General features: G+C 36.1%; 1 protein-coding gene across 1 annotated transcript; it reads left to right on the top strand.

The window, feature by feature from the left end:
• The first annotated feature begins 8,237 nt into the window (after positions 1-8,237).
• On the top strand, positions 8,238-9,431 carry LOC126888676 (uncharacterized). The gene has a single exon (XM_050657041.1). It carries the CDS (start codon positions 8,238-8,240, stop codon positions 9,429-9,431), a length of 1,194 nt encoding a protein of 397 aa, XP_050512998.1.
• Positions 9,432-21,867: the final 12,436 nt, after the last annotated feature.

The raw sequence follows: 21,867 nt of genomic DNA, 5'->3' as shown, positions 1-21,867 counted from the left end.
TCGACCAATAATTTTAATTTGTAAATATTGTTGTATATTACCTTTTGCAATTAAACAAAATTGTAACGACTGATGGATTTATTTGACATGGTGGAGCATCATTGCTGGGTTGATTGGAGTTGTAACAATAGGTATTTATTTTAAATATATCATAGTATAAAAATAATTAATTTTCGTTTCAGAATTTAGATTTTCATGGAGATTTTTTTGCCCTAAGTAATATACTGATTATTTTTGTTAGTACCGTCAAATCAATTTTCTTTGTATGGCTAGTTCCTTAACTAGTATCTATCTTTTTATACCACTGATTAATCTTTTACAAAACCATAATCTTTTAGGAGCATTAGCTTTATACGGGGTCTACACTAATTATTATGTTAGAGCAGTTTTATTTAATTTGCTTCACTCATTCTGCAAACTTTCACATGCGTCCCTTAAAATTGTACTTTTAACACTTAACTTAATATCATAAATAACTAGTAAATCCCTAGTTGTTTTTACTTCAACGTCGTATTTTTTGACAAAAAACTATAGGTTAATAGGGAGAAGTGTATTTTTAAAGTGTGTAAATTAAATAATTCCTAGCTGAGCGCTTTCGGCTTACCAAGCCATCTTCAGAGCTCTGGTCAAAAGGTTCAAAATACCACTATGAAGAGAGATGGATCCCATGTACGATATAAAAAAAATTACTTCTATTTCTTATGCCGATTTTTAATTGATGGAAAAAAACCTTGTCTGACTGTTGAAAAAATGCTCAATTTTGCTGTTGTTTTGAGGTCGGAAAAGTTAAAACATCTATTACAGGCTCAAAGGACTTTCACACGAAAAATTACATTACATATAACGAATATTTGATCATGGTAAGGTCAAGAAAACTTACCATCTGAAGTCTACGGTGTCAGCATGCAGAATCTGCAATAGTGTCTTCTACACTTACGTTTAAATCGGCAACCAATCTGTAACATAACCAATACACTTCAAGATAAACTAGTTTGGCCTAAAGTGTGCGTCTTTATATCAACTAGTTTGGCCTGAAGTGTCTGTAATTATATCAGGATAAACTAGTTTGGCCTAGGACAAACTAGTTTGGCCTACGCGCGATAGGACAAACTAGTTTGGCCTAGGCCATACTAGTTTATCCTAGTTTTATACTAGTTTGTCCTGAAATCGGGTTTGGCCGGTAACAGATACATTCATTAACCTTCCGATGACCAACCTTTTTTGTTACACGCATGACCAACAGGGGTGAAAAATGACCCCAAGTCATAAATGACAATTGAGAAAAAAATGAAGTTGTTTTTAGAAATGTAATAATATATTCGTAATTTTAATTTTACTATTGTATCAACAAATTATAAATAAACATTAGTGAAACATATTTTTAATTAAAACTGAACAATAAGAGGAATCATCGTTCTGAACTTAGAACTAAAGAAATTTTAAAAATACACTAATTACATCACCACAGGTTTAACAAACATTTTTTTTCAATATTGAAAGGTTTCTTACATAAAATTCCACATAATATACGGTATTTACTTCATATAAAATTGGAATATGGAAGGCCAAGCAAGTTCGTCTTTGACCCCAAATTCAGAATTTTTTTTTTCGTAAAATATAAGGAATTTTTTTTATTACAAAATATGAGGGTATCTACAATGATATTAAAGTCAAATAAAAAATATTGAGTTTAAAATTAAAAATATTTCTAAATTTATTAAATAAAAACCTCATTGGGGTCCAAATTTACACCCCTTGGTCATCCGAAGGTTAAAGGGAAATGAAAAGTCCCAGATCTAATCAATAAATCTGAAAATTCTCGTGGAACCACTTTCTGGTAACATTCTCAATCTCTGCATTTCATAGGCGTAACCAAGGGGTGGTTTTGGGGTTATAACTCCCCCCTTTTGGATGTACTTTGAGCTCTATACGCTTAACACCATTATTATTCCATACCCCCAGAGACCATCAAGTAGATGTAACCCCCTCTTAGGATCATCCTGGTTACACCTCTGCTGCATTTTACCATTTATAAGGCAAGGAGACGACTAATAAAGGAGACGAAAGATAATCTACAATATGCAGTCACATTCCGTCTATTTGTATAGGAAAAATTCCAACGAAAGTTGATTACAAACTGTAATAGTCCGTTCTTTAACGGTAAAATATTGCAAAACCTCTAAATTGTAAAGAACCGCTTGGATGGACATGAAATTTGGCATACACATAGCTAACAAGTCAAAGAAAAAAAGTGATACTGTGCCGATATGTGCTTTTGCCCTGGGGGTGGTTTTCACCCCCTCTTGGGGGTGAAAATATTTTCGTCCAAAGAAAGTCAGGAAATGGATAAACTGGCTAATTTTAAGTAACTTTTGTTCTATAGAGTTTTTTCACTAAGTCAATACTTTTCGAGTTATTTGACAGTGAATATGTTCATTTTTTCAACAAAATAACAGCGCTTTTAGACGGTTTTTCGCAAATAACTCAAACAGTAAGTACTTTGTCGAAAAAACATTATTAGCAAAAATATAGCCTGTAAAAAATTTATGAAATGGTGTATACATCACGTCTCTACACCTAGTAGAAGCAGAGTTATAGCTAATGAAAAATAGGTTCATATTCGTCAAATTCGAAATGAAATACTTTAACGTGAAATAACCAAAAATGAAGCACATTTCGGGGAAAACTCATTACAACTTATTTAAAGTGTTTAAAAAAAGCTTCATTTTTGTTTTATAAAAAAAAATTTCTAGCATCAAAATTAAACAAGTTACGCTCAAAATAAAGTTAGTCCCTTTTGGTTTTGGTAAAAAAATCGAGAAAATCACCGCCTAATTAGTATCTTAAATGAACTTAATCGTTACGACTTCATAAGTTTCTTGACTCCTGTATATATTGTTTATATGATCTGTAAGTTTCATCGGTTCAAAGTCCTTATTATTGAAAGGGCTGTAGTTAAAAGGGGTTAAACGAGTCACTGATCACGAATGTATGCAAATTTAGAAACAGCAAATCTCAATCAATTTCTGTCCAACAGAAAAACAAAAAAATACATGATATTTAGAAAAGCAAATCTAACTTTTTTTGTTTTTCGAGATTTTTGGTATCTCTAACAATTTTTAAGTTATTTTGAAAAAAAAAGCATATTTTTCAAAATTTTAATTTTTAAAAATTTTACCTTGAAACCAACTTTTTTCAAAAATAAGCACTTTAAATCGATGAAACTTACAGATCATATAAACACAACATAAGTAAAATAATTTGTGGAGCGGTAACGATTAATTTAATTTACGTTGCTAATTAGGGGGTGCTCTTCCCGATTTTTTTTTGCAAAAACAAAAGGGACCAACTTTATTTTGAGTGTAACTTGCTTAAATGTAATGCTAGAAACTTTTTGTAAAAGCAGAAATAAAGTTTTTTAAACAATTTAAAAAGTTATAATAGGTTTTCCCCAAAAAGTTCTTAATTTTTTGGATATTTCCCGTCGAAATATTCTATTTGAAATTTGGTGAATATGAATCTATTTTTCATTGGCTATAACTCTGGTTCTACGAGATCCAGAGACCTAACGCGTACACCATTTTTTTTACTTTTTTATAGGCTATATTTTTTCTAAGAACGTTTTTTTCGGCAAAATACTTAATTTTGGAGTTATTTGCGAAAAACCGTCTAAAAATGTGGTTATTTTGTTAAAAAATGAACATATTCACTCGCAAATAACTCGAAAAGCGTTGACTTGGCGAAAAAGCTCTACAGATCAAAAGTTACTTAAAATTAGTCAGTTTACCCATTTCCGGACTTATTTTGGACATATATTTTTCACCCCCAAGAGGGGGTGAAAGTCACCCCCAGGGCAAAAGCACACATCGGCACAATATCACTTTTTTTCTTTGACATGTAAGCTATATGTATGCCAAATTTCATGTCAATCCAAGCGGTTCGTTAAAATTTAGAGCAAAAACCGTGAAAGAATGGACTATAACAAAATATGAGTAAATTGAGAAATTAAAAGCAGCTTATGTTTCATTTCAGTTAAGAGATGATCCAACATACCCATACTGGTCCATGTTAATAAGGTCAATGTTAATTTTGTTCGTACAGTTTAAAAGATTTCTTAATGGTTATTCTGTTATTCGGTACTGAGATGCATCCAAAAATGTAACTATCATTGAAGTGGAATAAACCCAATGGCGTCGGAACAGTGTGGGCTGGGTGGGCTTGCGCCCACCCATGGATTTTGATGGGTGCCCACCCATTAAAATGCATGAGATTTTTCTTTTTACATTACATTTTCTATAGAATATTTGATATCAGTTAAGATGATATCATAAAGCTGATATCACTCTTCATTTCAACATTCATATTTCAAACAGTTTCGCGCGCTCATGTTTCACTCACTGTGTGTGCGTGACTCAGGGATACTCTCCCTTCTCTCTCTCTTGCTGCCCCTCATCAACAGTTTCTCTTCGACGCACATCGCATTGCTTCGTCTCTGTCGGGAACGTTCGAACCATAGACGAGGGGCAGCGGCGGCAAAGAGGGGAAGAGCATCCCTGAGTCCTCTGTGGCTATATGCACATCATATTATAACCTATAAATAAACTGTCGATTAAGTGATTGCAAAGCAACCTGAAGAGAGAGTGTTTTCAGTAAAATCTTTTCCTTGATGGAGATCGTCGCTAGTTCAACTTCAAAGGTAAGAATGAGATAGTTATTATATTGTTACGTCAGATCTATCGTAAATTACGAATTATTCGTAATTCATGTAAATTTACGTAATGTAAAATATGCAGTTATATCGAGAATTTTTTTTATAAAAATTTTGCTTCTTCTACATATTCATTTTTATATTCATTTTCCACATATTTACTTTGTTTGTATTGAAATATAACAACCATATGTTTTTGTTAATAAAATATTTTTCCATATAATTTAAACTGTTTCAAAGAAAAATGTTTGACGATTAAAATTTTAAATTTAAGTTGACAATATTTGATTTTTCGTACAATTTAAAATGAACAAAGATTATTGCAATGACTTTGTTGATTGAACGTACATTCAAAATTTATGAGCATATACAGTTTTATCGAAAACATTTTTTTCCACATATTTTATTTGTTTTGACCAAAATATAACATTCATATTTTTTTAAATGTAAAATATTTTTTTTTGAAACTTTTTTTTTGAAAAAATAAGAAAGAAACTATAATAATATTTTGACGGTTTTTGAGTTTTCGTACATGTTTCAACAGAATATGGCCAGAAAAGAATTCTGTAGTACATGCAACAGAAGATGAGGTTAAAGAAAAATGGCATAATTTAATTGCAATGTGTCCTACTCGCTGGTGCGTTCGTGTTAGAGCTCTTGTAAGGTACAAAAAAGAATACCCTAGGGTCCGAGAAACGTTACAGAAGATCATTGATGAACCAGGTGCAATATCACCCGAAAGAAAAGTGACAGTACGTGGATGGCTCAAAAAATTATGTAAGTTCGAAACTTTGTTCTACTTGAATGCAACAATCGAAATATTCGGTCCGTGCGAAACCCTTGCTATAGCGCTGCAATCTCCAAAACAAACAGCAGCTGGTGTGCTTCGATCAGTACAAATGTTAATTTCGCAACTGGAGGCCATGAGAACATCAAGCGCGTTTCAGAAGATTCATAAAGCCACAACAGACGAAGGAACAGCACTTGGTTTGAATTCCCCAACTACCACCAGAGCAAGAAAAGTACCCAAAAGATTGGAACACACGACAAATGCCGTCCCATCCACAGAACTCGACGCTGTAACAACTTTCAGAAAAAACTATTTCGAAGTTCTTGATTTGATGATCACCGAATTGAAAGACCGTTTCGATCAAGAAGGACTGAAGACCCTCATCCGACTTGAAAATCTACTTCTAGATGCTCTTCATGGAAAAGACATTCCGAGCTTGGATGATATCCAAGAGTTATTGAAACCTTTCTCAGACGACTTCAATGCAGATCTTCTCAGAACAGAGCTGAAGATGTTGTCAAGTCTTCAATTAGACCAACGCCCAGAATGTTGTCAAGATTTAGCTGAATTCCTTTCCAAAGAATCTAAAACTGTCAAATCGATGCTTCAGCAAGTCCTTCAACTGCTAATTATCGTGTTGACTGTTCCGGCATCAGCTGCTTCAGCGGAACGTTCGTTCAGCGCTTTGCGACGTTTGAAGACGTACCTTCGCAGTATTATGACCCAAAAACGTCTTAATCATGTGATGCTTTTACATGTACATGAAAACTTGGCAGGCCAACTCAAACTACAGGACATAATGCGTGAATTCGTTTCCAGAAATGACGAAAGAAAACGTGTTTTTGGTCGAGTGTAGACTTATATGTAAAAATTTTATATTCAAATAAAGCATTTTTGTTCGTTTCATACTATTTTAACATGTTTTATCTGAGCCCACCCATCAAAATTTACCTTCCGACTCCACTTAAACCCTTTTATGGCAACGTTAAGTTATGAGTGGTTAAACATTATTTAAGACTTGTAACTTTATTTCTGTAGATAATATCCTCAGATTCACGAGTTTTTAGCATTATGTTACACTAGTAAAGGTGGAAAGATATTAGAGATATTCCCAATTTTTTGTTGTGTTGAACAAAACGTAACGAGCAGAAAAACTGTAAAATAAATGCTGTAAAATTATTTTCTTATTATATATTATATAATTTTTTTAATATAGAATACGTATAAAAAATTGCATTTTTATATTTTAGAAGCTCTTGATAAAACCAAAATCAATTACCTTAAGGGTTACGAATGCCTAGTTGAAGCGAGTACAGCATTCAACAATTATTTTGGAGCAAAACTACTAGTAAGAGATTATTATTATCATTTTAGGAAATTATCGCGCCAGTATGAATTAACTTTGAAATCATAAACTACTAAATTAATAATACTATGTATTAATTATTATTTTCAAAAATGTGTAAAATGTACCTAAATAATCAAAACTCTTTACATTTTTGTTTTGACGTCAGCAGATATAAGTAGATGGAGGTTCTATCTGTTCAAGATCAGGGACTTCCGGCGGAAGTCGACTTCCGCCGGAAGTAGACCTGACGGAAGTCCCTGATCTTGAACCACACCTCCATCCACTTATATAAAAGACTTCCGGTTTAATCCCGACTCTAAAAATAAATAAACCGTTAGATAAGACTTCCTGTTTAATCCCGACTCTTCTAAATAGGATTAAAGATTAATGCCGACTCTTCCCGGAAGTAGACTTCCGGCCGGAAATCCCTGATCTTGAACCGAACCTTCCATTTCTTATATAGAAGACTTCCGGTTTACTCCTAAATAGGATTAAAGATTAATCTCGAGGAAGTCTAAAAATAAATAAACCGTTATACAAGAAAAACTGTTAGATAAGCTATCAGATAAGAAATAATTGTTGATAAGGCGAAAGTTTCAAAATAAATTAGTAGATAAGAAAAACCGTTAGATAAGGCGGAAACCTAAAAATAAATTAGTAGATAAGGAAAACAGAGATAAGCTATCAGATATAAAATACGAGGAAGTCTAAAAATAGCTCGGTAGTATAAGATATGAAAAAAAAATATTAAGATCGAACAGCTTGTAAATAGCAAGAAATGCCGGGATAGATTATCAGTTTAAACATTATTATAAATAAGAGATTCTTTTACCAGTATTTAGTTGTATTGAATACTTTGTCAAGTCTTGTAGATCAGGTTAGTTAGCTTTACATAATTAAGCCCAACATATTGGAACGCCCACGTCCGAGAACTGGTTCAGTACCTGATTCAGTTTTAAGAGGGGTAATCACTCGTGGAATGTCTTCTAAGCGAGGCGGGAACATGACTCTGATGGATTTCACTAAGAATCCAATTTACTACAAATACTCCCTTCGGGATACCTGGCGACCTCCCGAAGTAACACAGCCTTAACGCGGTAAGGGCGCACTGCCGCGTCTGACGTATAGTACGTCCCAACTCGTGGGATTTGTATGGAACCATTAAAAAAAACCAAAGGAACAAGAAAAAAAAGAGGACGACTACAGGCAAAAGAAACAGGACGAAGCTAAGACTAACAAAAACGAGAATGGGGAAGAACTGTCGCACGACGGCAAAATGGAAGAAATAGATGAGCGAAAGAAGTTTGAGGAAGAAATGTTAAAGAGGCATCAGAATCAGCCAAAAAATAAACAGGTCGGGTCCCATAACACACTCGACATTATTGGACAACATGCTAGAAGAAACTAATAGAGAAGAGGAAGAGAAAGACGGAGATGCAGAGGAGAGGGAACCCTCGGCGGAAGCAATAGAAGTGGAAGGAGAGGAAAATAAAAGAGAAGAGCAAACGGAGACACACTGGCAAAAAACTGGAGATAGCATTCTTCAAGCCTTATTGTTTGACGACGAGGATTACGAAGCAATACAACAGTCCAAAAAAAGAAAAGGGGATAGCCTAGAGGAAAATGAGACATTCAAAAAAGAGAAGAGGGAAGAGACCGCCGAATACCCCGAGGAGACAGAAAATGAAAGGATCCTGAGAAAGCTAAAACAAGTATTGGAAATATTAAACAATAAAAGTCCCATACAGGGGGAACACAAAATAATAGCTAGAAATCTGATTGGGGAAATATATAATCAGAACAAAACTAGCCTAAACCAAAGTAAGAAGACACAAGCGGAGGAGGAGAGCATTAGATGCGAACAATGCAAAATAAAAATAGAGCGAGAAAAGCAAAGAAAGGAGACTGAGAAGATAATTGAAGTATTAAACAAAGGGGGGGACATAAATGACTTCAACCAAATATATGAAAAGAGGTGGGAGGAAACAGTCTACGAAAAAACAAAATGGGAACAAGGGGGCTTGCAAGAAACAATAGCTAAGAAAGAATGCCTGATAGTAACAAAAAATGAAATAAAAGAGGGTGGAATAGAAAGCGTAATACGCACTATCAGAGAAGAAGTGCATGAAATCATAGAGGGTTGTCAAGAGGGAAACGTAGAGTACATAGAAAATGGGAACAGAAGCTCCATGGCAACTGTAAGGAGAGAATGGCATACCTATGTCGCAAAAATTAAGGATCAAGGTATATATGAAGTGGCGGAGAAGGCCCTAAAACAAATTAAAGAGAGGAAGGAGCCGCCCGAAATAATACGGGTAGCAATTAATAACGAAATAAACAAAGAGAAGGTACGAAAAGCCCTGGAATTCGTGGGTAGGAGGGAAAAAATAACGTGGGAGATAATTATACGAGGCAAAGAAATGGATAAAGAAGTTAAAAACGAGCAAGACGAAGCCCTCCTAATTAAAACCGGGAGCAAGTCATATACAGACGTCTTAAAGGAGATGAATGCGAAAATAAATATAGGGAAAATAGGAGTAAAGGTGGATAGACTTAAAAAACCGAAGGGGGGGACATCCTCGTGAAGCTTAAAGGAAGGGGAGCTGCAGAAAAGCTAAAAAGGGAGATGGACACGAAGATGTCCGGTATTAGTATGGCAGTAAGGCGCAAAGAGAATTATTTCACAATAACTGGTCTGGATCCAGGGGTCACGGAGAAAATCCTGCATGAAGCCATAGAAGCATACACAGGAATATCACAGGACGAGGTAGACATAAAAATGCTACGAACAAACCAGCACGGAGAACAAGTGGCAACCATAGCCGTGCGCCCTACGAAAGCGGAGGAATTGAGACGATACACTACGATAGCGATAGGCTGGGTGTTCTGTCCCATTATGGAGAAGTACACCCCGATGAGGTGCTACAAATGTCTCCATTACGGGCATAGCACATTTGAATGTAAAGGGGAGAGCAGGGTAGCGTGTTGCTACAACTGCATGAAAACAGGGCATACGGCAGTGCAGTGTGGTAACACTGCATTCTGTCTCACTTGTAATGAAGAAGGTCATCGCATGGACCGCATGCAATGCCCAGCCTATCGGGCGTGGGTGTACGGTAGGGGAAGGGAAAGGGAACCCCCAAAGGGTGCACAAGAAAAAAAATAAAAGTAAGAAGGTGAGAGATAGTTTCCTGGAGAACAGAAATGGACCCCTATACAGCCCACCTGCGAAACAGGAGGCCACCTCTCACAAAGTTTCACGGAAAACACCTTATGCTCACCACTATTTCAATTTAATAAAATTTATTTATACACTCTATTTATTTAACTTAATTATTGAATTTTATTTATTTTATTTATTCATCTATATATACTATTTATTGAAAATTTCTATTCATATACATTTTATCTATATACATTTTATTTCTTTTATTTATTTATTTATTTTATCTATACCTGTTTATTTATTCACTTTAGTTTTTAGACATTTTAACTTAATAATAGGATGCGAATCCGCTGCAGACGAGACCTCAGGGAACTGAACCTAAACGGACCTCAAGGATCAACCTGGTATAAGGATACTGCAGGTGAACGTGGGCAGAGCGCGCAGATCGCACGATCTTGTCCACGCAAAAGCCTGCAAGCTAGAAATAGATCTGCTCATCGTCCCCGAACCAAATAAGAAAATTACATCGGTCGGTGGGTGGGTACAAGATAGCCAGCAAAACGTGGCGGTGCTCATTAGGAATGGGGATGTGGGAGTTCGTGCCATTGTCAGGGGGGAAAATCATGTCCTCATCAGACTTAGGGACTTCAGCCTCCTGGCATGTTACGTGTCTCCGAACATCCCTCTACCTAGATACAAAGACATAGTAGATGAGATAATGAGTACCGCCCCGAACGAAAAAGAAATTATGATCGCCGGGGCCATCAATGCAAAATATAGGTTGTGGGGTTCCCCCATAAACGACAAAAAGGGGGAACTCTGGAATGAGTGGATAGCCCAGACTGGCCTCCAAGTTCTAAATAATAATAAACCTACGTTCGTAAGGGGGGCCAGTCAAACACATATTGACGTTACTATGGCAAGCGAGGGGCTATCAAGAAGAGTCTACGATTGGGATGTTCTCGACGATCAGTTATTTACCTACCACCGATACATCAAATATGAAATAAAGGTTAAAGGGGGAATAAGGCGGCCGATAGGACACACTAAAACATATTTTAACACAAATACGTACCTATCGGAGGTCAGAAAAATAAATGAGGAAGAGATTTCTGACCTTGGCCAACTGAGAGGAGTACTCAAGAGCGCAGTAAAGTTGGCCACCGTGAAAAGGAAAAACAACCAAAAAACTCCCTACTGGTGGACGGATGAAATTGAAGATCTACGGGAGAAATGGCTCAGAGCTCGAAGGAATTACACGAGAAGCCAGGGCAACCTCGAGCTCAATGAAATATACAAAGAACAGAAGAAAAAATTAAACAAAACAATAAAACAAAGTAAAAAAGAAAAGTGGCAGACCCTGATTAAAGCTTTAGATGAGGATATATGGGGCGACGCATATAATATTACCATGAAGTCCTTGAAAATAATGGCCCCATATAAACTTGACGAGGACCAGCGGATGGAATCAGCTGAACTCCTCTTCCCCACGAAGACAGTCCAAAACTTTGTCAAGATTTTTCCAACAATGGTAGAGGAGTTCACGGAAGATGAAATTAAAACCGCTGGTCAGGAGATGAAGACGGGGAAAGCTCCCGGCCCCGACGGGCTGCCTCCAGAGGCAATCAAGATAATAGCAACAGAGAAACCAGGTTTGATCAGAAGAATATGTAATGACCTACTGCAGAAGCAAGAGTTTCCCAAGGACTTAAAGGAAGCGAACTTAGTTCTACTCCTGAAGCCTGGGAAGCCCCCCGATTCGGCAGCCTCTTATCGGCCAATATGCCTCCTGGACTGCCTTGGTAAGTTCTACGAAAGACTTATCAAGGGGAGACTGGAAGTCATGTTGGAAGATGAGAGAGCGTTATCTAATCAACAGTACGGATTCCGGAAAGGCAGATCGACAGTAGATGCCGCAACCTGGATAAAGGACTCGGCAAAGTCAAGCAAGAAAAGGTGGGTAGTCCTTGTTCTGTTGGACATAAAAACGCTTTTAACTCAGCAAACTGGGGCCTCATTGTAGACAGAATAGTCTACAATGTCTGAAATAGTCGAATGTGGAGCTCCGGAATATTTGTCCAACATAATAAAGGACTACCTATCCGAAAGAACCGTATGCATATCAAAGAAAAAGAAGATGAAAATGACCGCGGGAGTACCCCAGGGGTCAGTCCTGGGACCCTCACTATGGAATATATTATATAACGGGGTACTAGAAATAAACAAAGAGAGGAGTAAAAGCGATTGCATACGCGGACGATCTGGCCTTACTAGTCGAAGGCGATTGGGGCATAATAGAAAAAGTAAACCAAGCAATAAAGAGAACCGCGGAATGGATAGAAGAAAACGATTTAAAACTTGCAGTAGAGAAAACTGAAGCGATAATCTTGAGGGGACCGAGATACAGAAACAACATAATATTCGAGTACAATGGCTCCGAAATAAGACCCCAAAAGACCGTGAAATACTTAGGCATCACGTTAGACGATAGACTAGCATTCGGACAACACGTTCAGGAAGCATGTTGAAAGGCTGAAAAAAGGACCTCGGTACTAAACAAGTTAATGGCAAACATAGGGGGCCCAGGATCACAGAAAAGAACAGTTATGTTACAATCCATTCTATCGATACTATTATATGGGGCCCCGGTATGGTACGAGGTCCTCCGGATGAAAAAATATAAAGACATGCTTCTCAGGGCACAAAGGAAACCTCTGATCAGGGTGTGCAGCGCGTACAGAACCGTATCAACCATTGCGTTACAAGTGGTGGCTGGTTCTCTGCCGGTGCACATCCTGGCTGGAGAGAGAGTCCGAATGTACCAACGGGGCAACGGGGCAATAGGTTCAGGACCATTAGAAAGAAAGAGAAGTATAGAGTTGTGGCAGAGGGAATGGGCAGCCGAAGTCGAGAAAGCGGTCTGGACGAGATCCTTGATCCCGGATGTGGTGAGGTGGTGCGGGTGTCGGCATCGGCGCGTCAACTACTACTTCACACAGTTTTTGACGGGGCATGGATCATTCAGAAAATATACCCACCGTATAGGGAAGACCGCTGACGATCTGTGTCCCGAGTGTGGGGTGGTTGATGACGCGCGGCATGTCGTGTTCGTGTGCCCTGCGTACCATGCGGGGCGTGCCGAGCTGCGGCTGGGTCTGGGATCCCTTCTAGGTGAGCCACACGAGCTAATGGACAAAGCCATTAATAGCAAGAGAGACTTCGACCTGGTCATTGCTTTTGTCACCAAGACAATGAAACACAAGGAAGAGAAGGAGAGGCGTCTGCAGACGGGATGACCACTATATTTATTTATTTAAAAAATGTGTTTGTGTCGTGGCGGGCAGTCAGAGGGGGGAGGACCCTTTACATCCAAACCACACTGACTGTCTATTTTTATTCTTACATAGTTTTATTTATCTATTTATTTATTTATTTTATTGTAGTTTATTTATTTATTTACTTAATTTTATCTATACAAGTAATCGTCTTTTGATCAATTTTATCTTTCTATTTCCTGTTTATGTTCTCTATCTTTACTTTTTCTTTTCTCTTTTGCTTCTTTCCTATTCTTTCTTTACTCTTTCTTCTCTCTTCTCTAATTCTATCTCTACTTTCTCTTTTCATCTCCTTTTACTCTAGTTCTTTCTTTGTATGTTATACCATGTTTTGTATCGTTTTGGGACAGTCAGTGGGGAAGGACCTTTTACATCCAACCTACACAGACTGTCCCATCTAAATGTCAGAATGAATGGGTGGACGAGTAAGTGTGCATAGATGAAAGTAAGGAATGTTTGGGGATAAATGAAAGAAAGTATGAATAGGTGGATGAGACAGCGTGGATAGATGAAAGTATGAATGACTGGAGTTGCTCGTAACTGCCAACTGACATTCTCTGGTTCGTTCCATCCTGGGCTGGGGACACCCCGGTCGACCTATCCGCGCACGGGTTGAGCTAGGCGGTCGCTTCACCGGCCTGTCTGGTGCGAAGCGTGTGCGGGGGGCGGCCGAGCGGCCAACCAATCCATGGAATGCACGCTAGAAGTGCCGGAGGGGAGCTATGAGTAAGGTCGACGGGTCAGATATGCTCGCTAAGAGCGGTTCCAGACCCGTCGGCTGGAGAAAGAGGAGGTGGGCCTCGTGATACAGAGAGGGCGGGCCGAATCCGACACACCTGGGACACCTTCCCAGACGGTCTTAAGAAGATTCCCACCTCGAAAAAAAAAAAAAATTACTGCAAATAGTTTGATAATCACAATGAACTGGTTGAGAGATTAAAGTTACTTGTGGCATCTGAACAAGCGGGTAACACTGGCAACAATAATGAAATTGTATCAATTATAGAGGAACTGAGGACGGTGGAATTATTGCATAAATACAGGTTTATTTTTTATTTACCCACAGTACAAATATGCCGCTTAACAAGTTTAATCAACACTATCTTCTTGCTTCTTGTAGTACGGACGGAGCTGTCTCGTCTCCCTTAGACCTGCCATTTTACATTTGTCAACCGTCAGATTATCGTAGTGTATGTATAATCACTATTCGCGGAAAAAAAACCTTAATGTAAACAAAGATTACTTTGTATTGGAAAATAAAACTGTTGCTTATTATATGCCTGTGACTGGAACAGTAAAAGACATTGTATGTTATCCAGATATGTTAAAAGTAAGGTACCAGAATGCATCCAATATTATATGAGTTGGTTGACGGTAACGGTATTACTGAAAATGATATTATTGCATTCCCCCTTGTACAAGCTAAAGCATCAGATGAAATTTATGTTCAATTTACAGTACATTGTCCGTTAGTAAAAAATGGTTAAGATACCAATAAAATGCTGTATATGTTTTACATTTTTTATTAAATGCAATAAATACTATTCTTCTCATTTTTTGGTTACTAATCCATCGTCATCACTCTTTGACTCATCGGAATAATAATCAGAATCTTCATTATCGGTATCATATAGCACAGATGGAAGGTATTAAATCTTTTTAGATAGAAACTAAAATCTAATTTGTTTAACAAAGTGACAAACCCATAAAGATCAATTTGCTTCTCTAGAAATAGGTCACAAAGCTCACATGCTTTTCTATATCTTTTGGATTCCTTTATGTAATATTCTTCAGGAAAAAAACCTCTTCCATAAACTAGTTCGTGGTGAGCGTCCCATTGGAGTTTTCTAAATGTATCTTGTATACTTCTTATACCAGTCTCGAGATCTGTTACGGGTAAATCTTCAGAACACATTGCCCACATTTTTTAGTGCACACTAAAAACTTTGCCACAACACTTGTCATATACTCTTTTATTTCTTTCCATTTATAGTCTTTTCCCACCATTTCATAAATAATCTCTTATCTAATTCATGTTCTATTTCGTATATTAAGGACTTCCTTCTTATCTACTGATTTATTTTTGGACTTCCTTAGTTCTTATCTTAGATTTCCGCCTTATCTAACGGTTATTTATTATTTTATGACTTATCAACGTTTTTTCTTATCTACCTGTTTTTTATTTTTAGATTTCTTATCTAAGACTTCCTACTTATTTAACGGGCTTTCTTATCTAACGGTCTATTTCTTAGACTCCCTTTTAAGAGTTTTTAGCTAACGGTCCATATACAATTAAAAAAAAATTTACTTAAAAAAGGCACTTTTTATTCTGGTTCATTACCAGACATGCCTTTAAACAAGTTCAACCAACATTATCTTGCAAATCGCTCTTCAGATGAGATTATCTCTGCTCCTTTACAACAATTGCAATCAGCGTTTTATATTTGTGATTCTTTTGATTACCATGTGAAGTCTCTAATTCGTATACGAGGGGAGAAAAAAGTTAGCCTAAATAAAAAATGTTATGTGCTTGATAATGGTGGAACAGCATTTAAGTGTCCTCCCAAGGCTAAAATTGAAAGTGTTGCTCATTACACAGCCGATGGAGAAGTAGAGATAAATAATAAAACATATAAATTTCATGAATTGGCAGGTATTACGCTAGAAAAAGACGATGTAATAGTATTTAAGCTGGGTAAACCGAGTAGTATATGTATTGAGCTTCTGTTGCAGTGTCCTTTAGTAAAAAATGTCTAAGGCTCAGGTTGTTCGAGAACTACACGCACCAGCTAGAATTAATTTCCGACGACATGTTATAGTTAAGGGCTTACATGATCTTATACAAGCAGATTTAGCTATTATGAATTCATTTGCTGAAGAAAACAAAGGATATAGTTATATTTTAGTTGTTATTAACGCTTTCAGTACATATGTGTGGACTATGCCTATTAGAATAAAAACGGGGAAAGAAGTTACAGATGCTATGGCGAATATATTATCCCAAATGAAAGTATCTGCGAAAAACTTACAAACAGACAATGGGACTGAGTTTTACAATAAAGACTTTCAAAAACTAATGCAGAAATATGATATAAACCACCTCAGTTTTTTCTCTAACCTCAAAGCTAGTATTGCCGAACGAGTAATTCGTACCCTTAAGTCATTGCTTTGGAAACATTTTAGTATGCAGTGCTCATACAAATGGGTAGATGTATTACCTGAAATTGTAAAAAAATGTAACAACACACATCATTCAACTATTAACGCGGTACCCAGTAAGGTAAATGATCAAAATGCCAAACTCATCACAGCGTCCCACCACTTAAAAACTATAGACCCGAAAAAACCAAAATTTAAAAAAGGAGACCATGTGCGCATCAGCAAGCATCGACATGTTTTCAAAAAAGGTTATACTCCAAATTGGAGTACTGAAATATTTCAAGTCAAGAAAGTTAAGCTGACCAATCCAACTACTTACATTTTAGAAGATGGGAATAAAGAAGAAATTCGAGGTGGCTTTTACTCTGAAGAATTACAAAAGGTGAAGTATCCTGATGTTTCCCTGATTGAAAAAGTTCTAAGAAAACGAGGAAATCAGGTTCTAGTCAAGTGGTTAGAAATGAACCAGGTATCCTGGATAAATAAGAATGCTTTAATTTAAAAATATATATAATTTTTTAATAAAAAATATAATTTAATTATGTTTTTTATTATAAACCTTAATTCTATAATCTGTATCTAAAATAGGATTAATAACTTTAGAAATTTCTTGAATACGGTAACGAAATCGCATCGCTTTCTGGCTCGCGAATTAAGTGTACTTTGTTTAGATCTTCCCTGAATGTAACCTTTTTCATTCTTCAATAAATGGGGGTACTTGTATATTAGTTCTAAAGCTAATCCGTAAGTAATAGGATTAACAAACTTTATTGACTCAACAATGTGAAGAGCAGAAGTAATTAGATCTTCCACATTTTTAACCCCGAGTTGAATTATTTTGAAGGTACCTAAAAATTGCTGACTCTTAAATGTTTCTAAATTATGGTTGATTCTTCGAAGTAGTCTCCACATCTCTAAAATGGAATTGGCGCCCAACCATACAGTAGCATGACCATTCAATATTTTCAAGGCCTTAATATCTTGAAACTTTTCAAAACTAATCCAGAAACTTTTGACATCTAGCGCATCTTGATTTTCAGCACCATAAAGGAAATTGTCAATTAAATTTTGATATGATAAAAACTCGCTCCATTCTGTTTCACTAAATAAGGTGTAATGTCCTTTATTATCGGTTTGATTTGCCTCGGGTTGGAACTTTTTCTAAATCTCTCCTTATCTCGAAAAACGACTTCCCATTTTGAAAGCGACTGCCACATTATGTGTTATTCAATTTTAGATCATTCCAGGTATTTAACTGTTGGGCTAAAAGTGGTGGAGGTTACCAGTTGTAGACTTCTAACCTGATCTATAAGACTTGACAAAGTATTCAATACAACTAAATACTGGTGAAAGAATCTATTATTTATAATAATGTTTAAACTGATAAGCTATCCCGGCATTTCTCGTTATTGATAAGCTTTTCAATCTTAACATTTTTTTTTATATCTTATACTACCGAGCTATTTTTAGACTTCCTCCTACTTTATATCTGATAGCTTATCTCTGTTTTTCTTATCTACTAATTTAGTTTTAGATTTCCGCCTTATCTAACGGTTTTTCTTATCTACTAATTTATTTTTAGACTTTCGCCTTATCAACAATTATTTCTTATCTGATAGCTTATCTAACAGTTTTTCTTATCTAGCGGTTTATTTATTTTTAGACTTCCTCGAGATTAATCTTTAATCCTATTTAGGAGAGTCGGGATTAAACCGGAAGTCTTCTATATAAGAGGGGGAAAGTTCGGTTCAAGATCAGGGACTTTCGGCCGGAAGTCTACTTCCGGGAAGAGTCGGCATTAATCTTTAATCCTATTTAAAAGAGTCGGGATTAAACAGGAAGTCTTATCTAACGGTTTATTTATTTTTAGAGTCGGGATCAAACCGGAAGTCTTTTATATAAGTGGATGGAGGTTTGGTTCAAGATCAGGGACTTCCGGCGGAAGTCCCTGATCTTGAACCGAACCTCCATCTACTTATATCTGCAACGAACAATACCTGAATCGACTACATAGTTTCCTAAATATATAGTTTACTAGATATATTATATCTTTTTATTTCCTGAAAAGTTGTTACCTTTTCATTAAACTCTCGTGCAAAAATCAGACTGCTATTACTAACCAACATGATTCCTGTCATTTGATATATTCTTCGTGTTCCACTCATTAAAATGCTCAGTTGGTGAAAATCACCAGTCTGATTTTTGCATGAGAGTTTAATGAAATGGTAGCAAATCAATTGGAAGTCCTGTCCGACAAAATACATGGAACGTGTTCGTAGTCTGACGTTCGAAATTTTTAACCTGTTCCACAATTAAAACTTTCCATGTTCCAGTGTTCATATACATCAAAGTGTGTCCGACTAGACACCCTTAAGCTATTAACAAATTTTCAGCTTGCTTTTAATGAAATATTTTGGTACGCGGGATCCAGGTCTATAACGCTAAGCTAGTTTCTTTACATTTTGGCACATAGATCCAACAGCATTTCCGTCACCTGTGGAGTAACACACAGTGCATTTTGTTGGAATTTTTTGTAGCCATTTAGAGAGTGTTTGGCACATGATCGGTGATTGGTGATCTTCTAGCAGTGCATTGGAATAAGCACGTAGATCAGTTCTTTTTCTTCATGACCATGTCCTTTCAGAACGTTGGTTACTATCATAGCTATATTAATTTTATTCACTGCCACCCAGTGGCGTACTGAGCATGGTTCCACGGGCTCCGCGGAACCAGGACCCGGGCCACGCAGGGGCCCGGGTTTTGCTTCTTTTGTCTCTAATTTGATGGGGACATTGTGTACTACACAAGTACACACTAGGAGAGGTAACTGCTTAGTAAATTTTAATTTTTGTGTAGGTACTTATAAATAAAAACGAAGATTGCCTATTCATCAAAAAATTTGAAAACAAAATTTACAATTTAGGGAACTCTTTTGTAAGGTTCCTTACTCGTTTTAGCTGCTTACCGAAGCCCGTGTTTCAACACTTGCTTATACACTAACCGCCGTCGGTGCCTGCCTACACGTGCTAACTCAAACACTTGTATTTTTTAATTTGGCACGATCCATGAATAAGTTGTAGGTAAACTACAAAGTTAAAGAAATTCGGAAACTGATCAATGCAAGTTTTATACGGTGTGTCATAAAAATAATCCCAATACAATAGGCTCGATACTCATGTTTATAACCCTCAACCTTCAGCCTGTACTTTTAGGCAATTCTTAATAACTGAAATTAAATTCTCAATATAGACAATATATAGTGGTAAGGATGATAAGGATAAATATAGATATTAATTTCTTTTTAAGAATCACCCTCTAATTAGCAACCGAAATGAAATTAATCGTTACCGCTTCACAAATTACTTTACTTATGTAATGTTTAAGAGATATGTAAGATTCGTTGGTTCAAAGTGCTTATTTTTGAAAAGGCTGTAGTTGCATGGGCTTAAACGAGTCAATAATCACGAGTGTATGCAAATTTTTAACAGCCATATCTTATATAACCAATTTTTGTCTTCAGAAAAACAAAAGCACAAAATATTCACAATAGTAAAACTATTGTTTTTTTTGAGATTTTTGTAGAAAAAACTATTTTGTTAGTTGAGATTTTGGTATTACCAATAATTTTTAAAATATTTTGAAAAAAAAAAAAAATTTTTTCAGGATAAAAAAAATGAAGAGGTAACGATTAATTTCATTTGGGATGCTAATTAGGGGGCGATTTTTACTATTTTTTTACCAAAAAAGGGATCACCTTTATTTTGAGCGTTACATACTTAATATTTGTGATAGAAACTAAAAGAAATACAAAAATAAAGTTTTTTAAAAACTTTAAAACAGTTGTGATTATTTTTTCTCGAAAAATGCTTTCTTTTTTAATATTTCACGTTGAAATATTCAAATTGGAATTTAACGAATAAAAACCTGCATTTCATTACCAACAACTCTGCTTCTCCTGGGTTTACAGACTTCGTAAATACACCAGTTTTTTCACTTTTTTTATAGACTACATACTAAGAATATTTTTTCGATAAAATACTTACTTTTTGAGTTATTTGCGAAAAACCGCCTCAAAACGTGTCTTTTTTTGTTGAAAAATGAACATATTATTATGTATTCGCTTACAAATAACTCGAAAAGTATTGACACGGTGAAAAACTTTATAGAACTAAAGTTGCTTACAATTAGACAGTTTATCTAATTCCGGACCTATTTTGAACGTATGTTTTTCACCCCCGAGAAGGGGTGAAACTCACCCCCAGGACAAAAGCACACATCGGCAAAATATGTATCACGTCCTATAATATATTTAAGATATATGATGATTAATATTTAATGTTTATTAAAAACTTTTGATATACAATGTGTGTTTTTATTGGGTGGGCGGGCCCGCATCCCAACTGAAACCAGGGCCCGCTGATATATCAGTACGCCACTGCTGCCACCCTAAACAATATTTGACCAGTTACCAACAATAAAAGGCTATTTGTAAAAAGTGGTACTTACATCTATTAGCATTTCAGGTCTTCACTAAAAACTATACATATATATGCTACAAGATATCGTAGAAAATAGTCTCGTATCCCAAATGAAACGAAATGGTAAATTAACTGTACCCGTAACCAATAGGGTGCGCCCAAATAGACTACGGAAATTTGTAGATGTTTAAATCCCGCCCTTTTAGCTGCTATTAATCGGAAGAATCAACGAAAAAAATAAAAAAATCACAATAAATTACAATTAATATTTCGGGGTTATTACACGGTTAATTACACGGTTTAATTTATTTCTTTACAGATTTCTTCTATTCTTTGTGGTTTCATGTCAATATGTTTGCGTCTATCCATGTCAGTCCTCTTCTCACCAATATACTTTTAATTACCTCATCCCATGTCCAGGGCCGCGTTTAGGTCAATTGACGACCTAGGCAATTCTCTAGTAGCCGCCCTTTAAGCATGTACCATTTTTGCGAAAAAAAAATTTCAAGCAGATTTTTTATTTAAATAAGAATACATAAAAATTGTCATTCCAGTTCGATCACATCAGATTTCTTTCTTGATTTTTCTTTGGAAAAATCATCTATAATGTCATCATAATTAATCGCCTTTGTTACGTCACTTTCTATGGACAAAATCGACAAATTGTTAAGACGTTCTTTGTAATAGTTGATCGGAAATTATTTTCATGACTATTTCACTAGACTGTTTTTAACTGATAAAACGGCATAGCAACGCAAGGTTTCCTACTGACAAAACTCCTTAGCGACGTGATTTCTCAGCGACAAAATTATGACAGATCCGTCACGAAAGTGTCTGGTAATAACAAATAAATAAAGATTATATTTCGTTGATATGGTGCATT

Source organism: Diabrotica virgifera, chromosome 7 (assembly GCF_917563875.1).
Source record: "Diabrotica virgifera virgifera chromosome 7, PGI_DIABVI_V3a".
Taxonomy (NCBI): domain Eukaryota; kingdom Metazoa; phylum Arthropoda; class Insecta; order Coleoptera; family Chrysomelidae; genus Diabrotica; species Diabrotica virgifera.
This window is presented reverse-complemented; position numbering and strand designations above follow the sequence as displayed.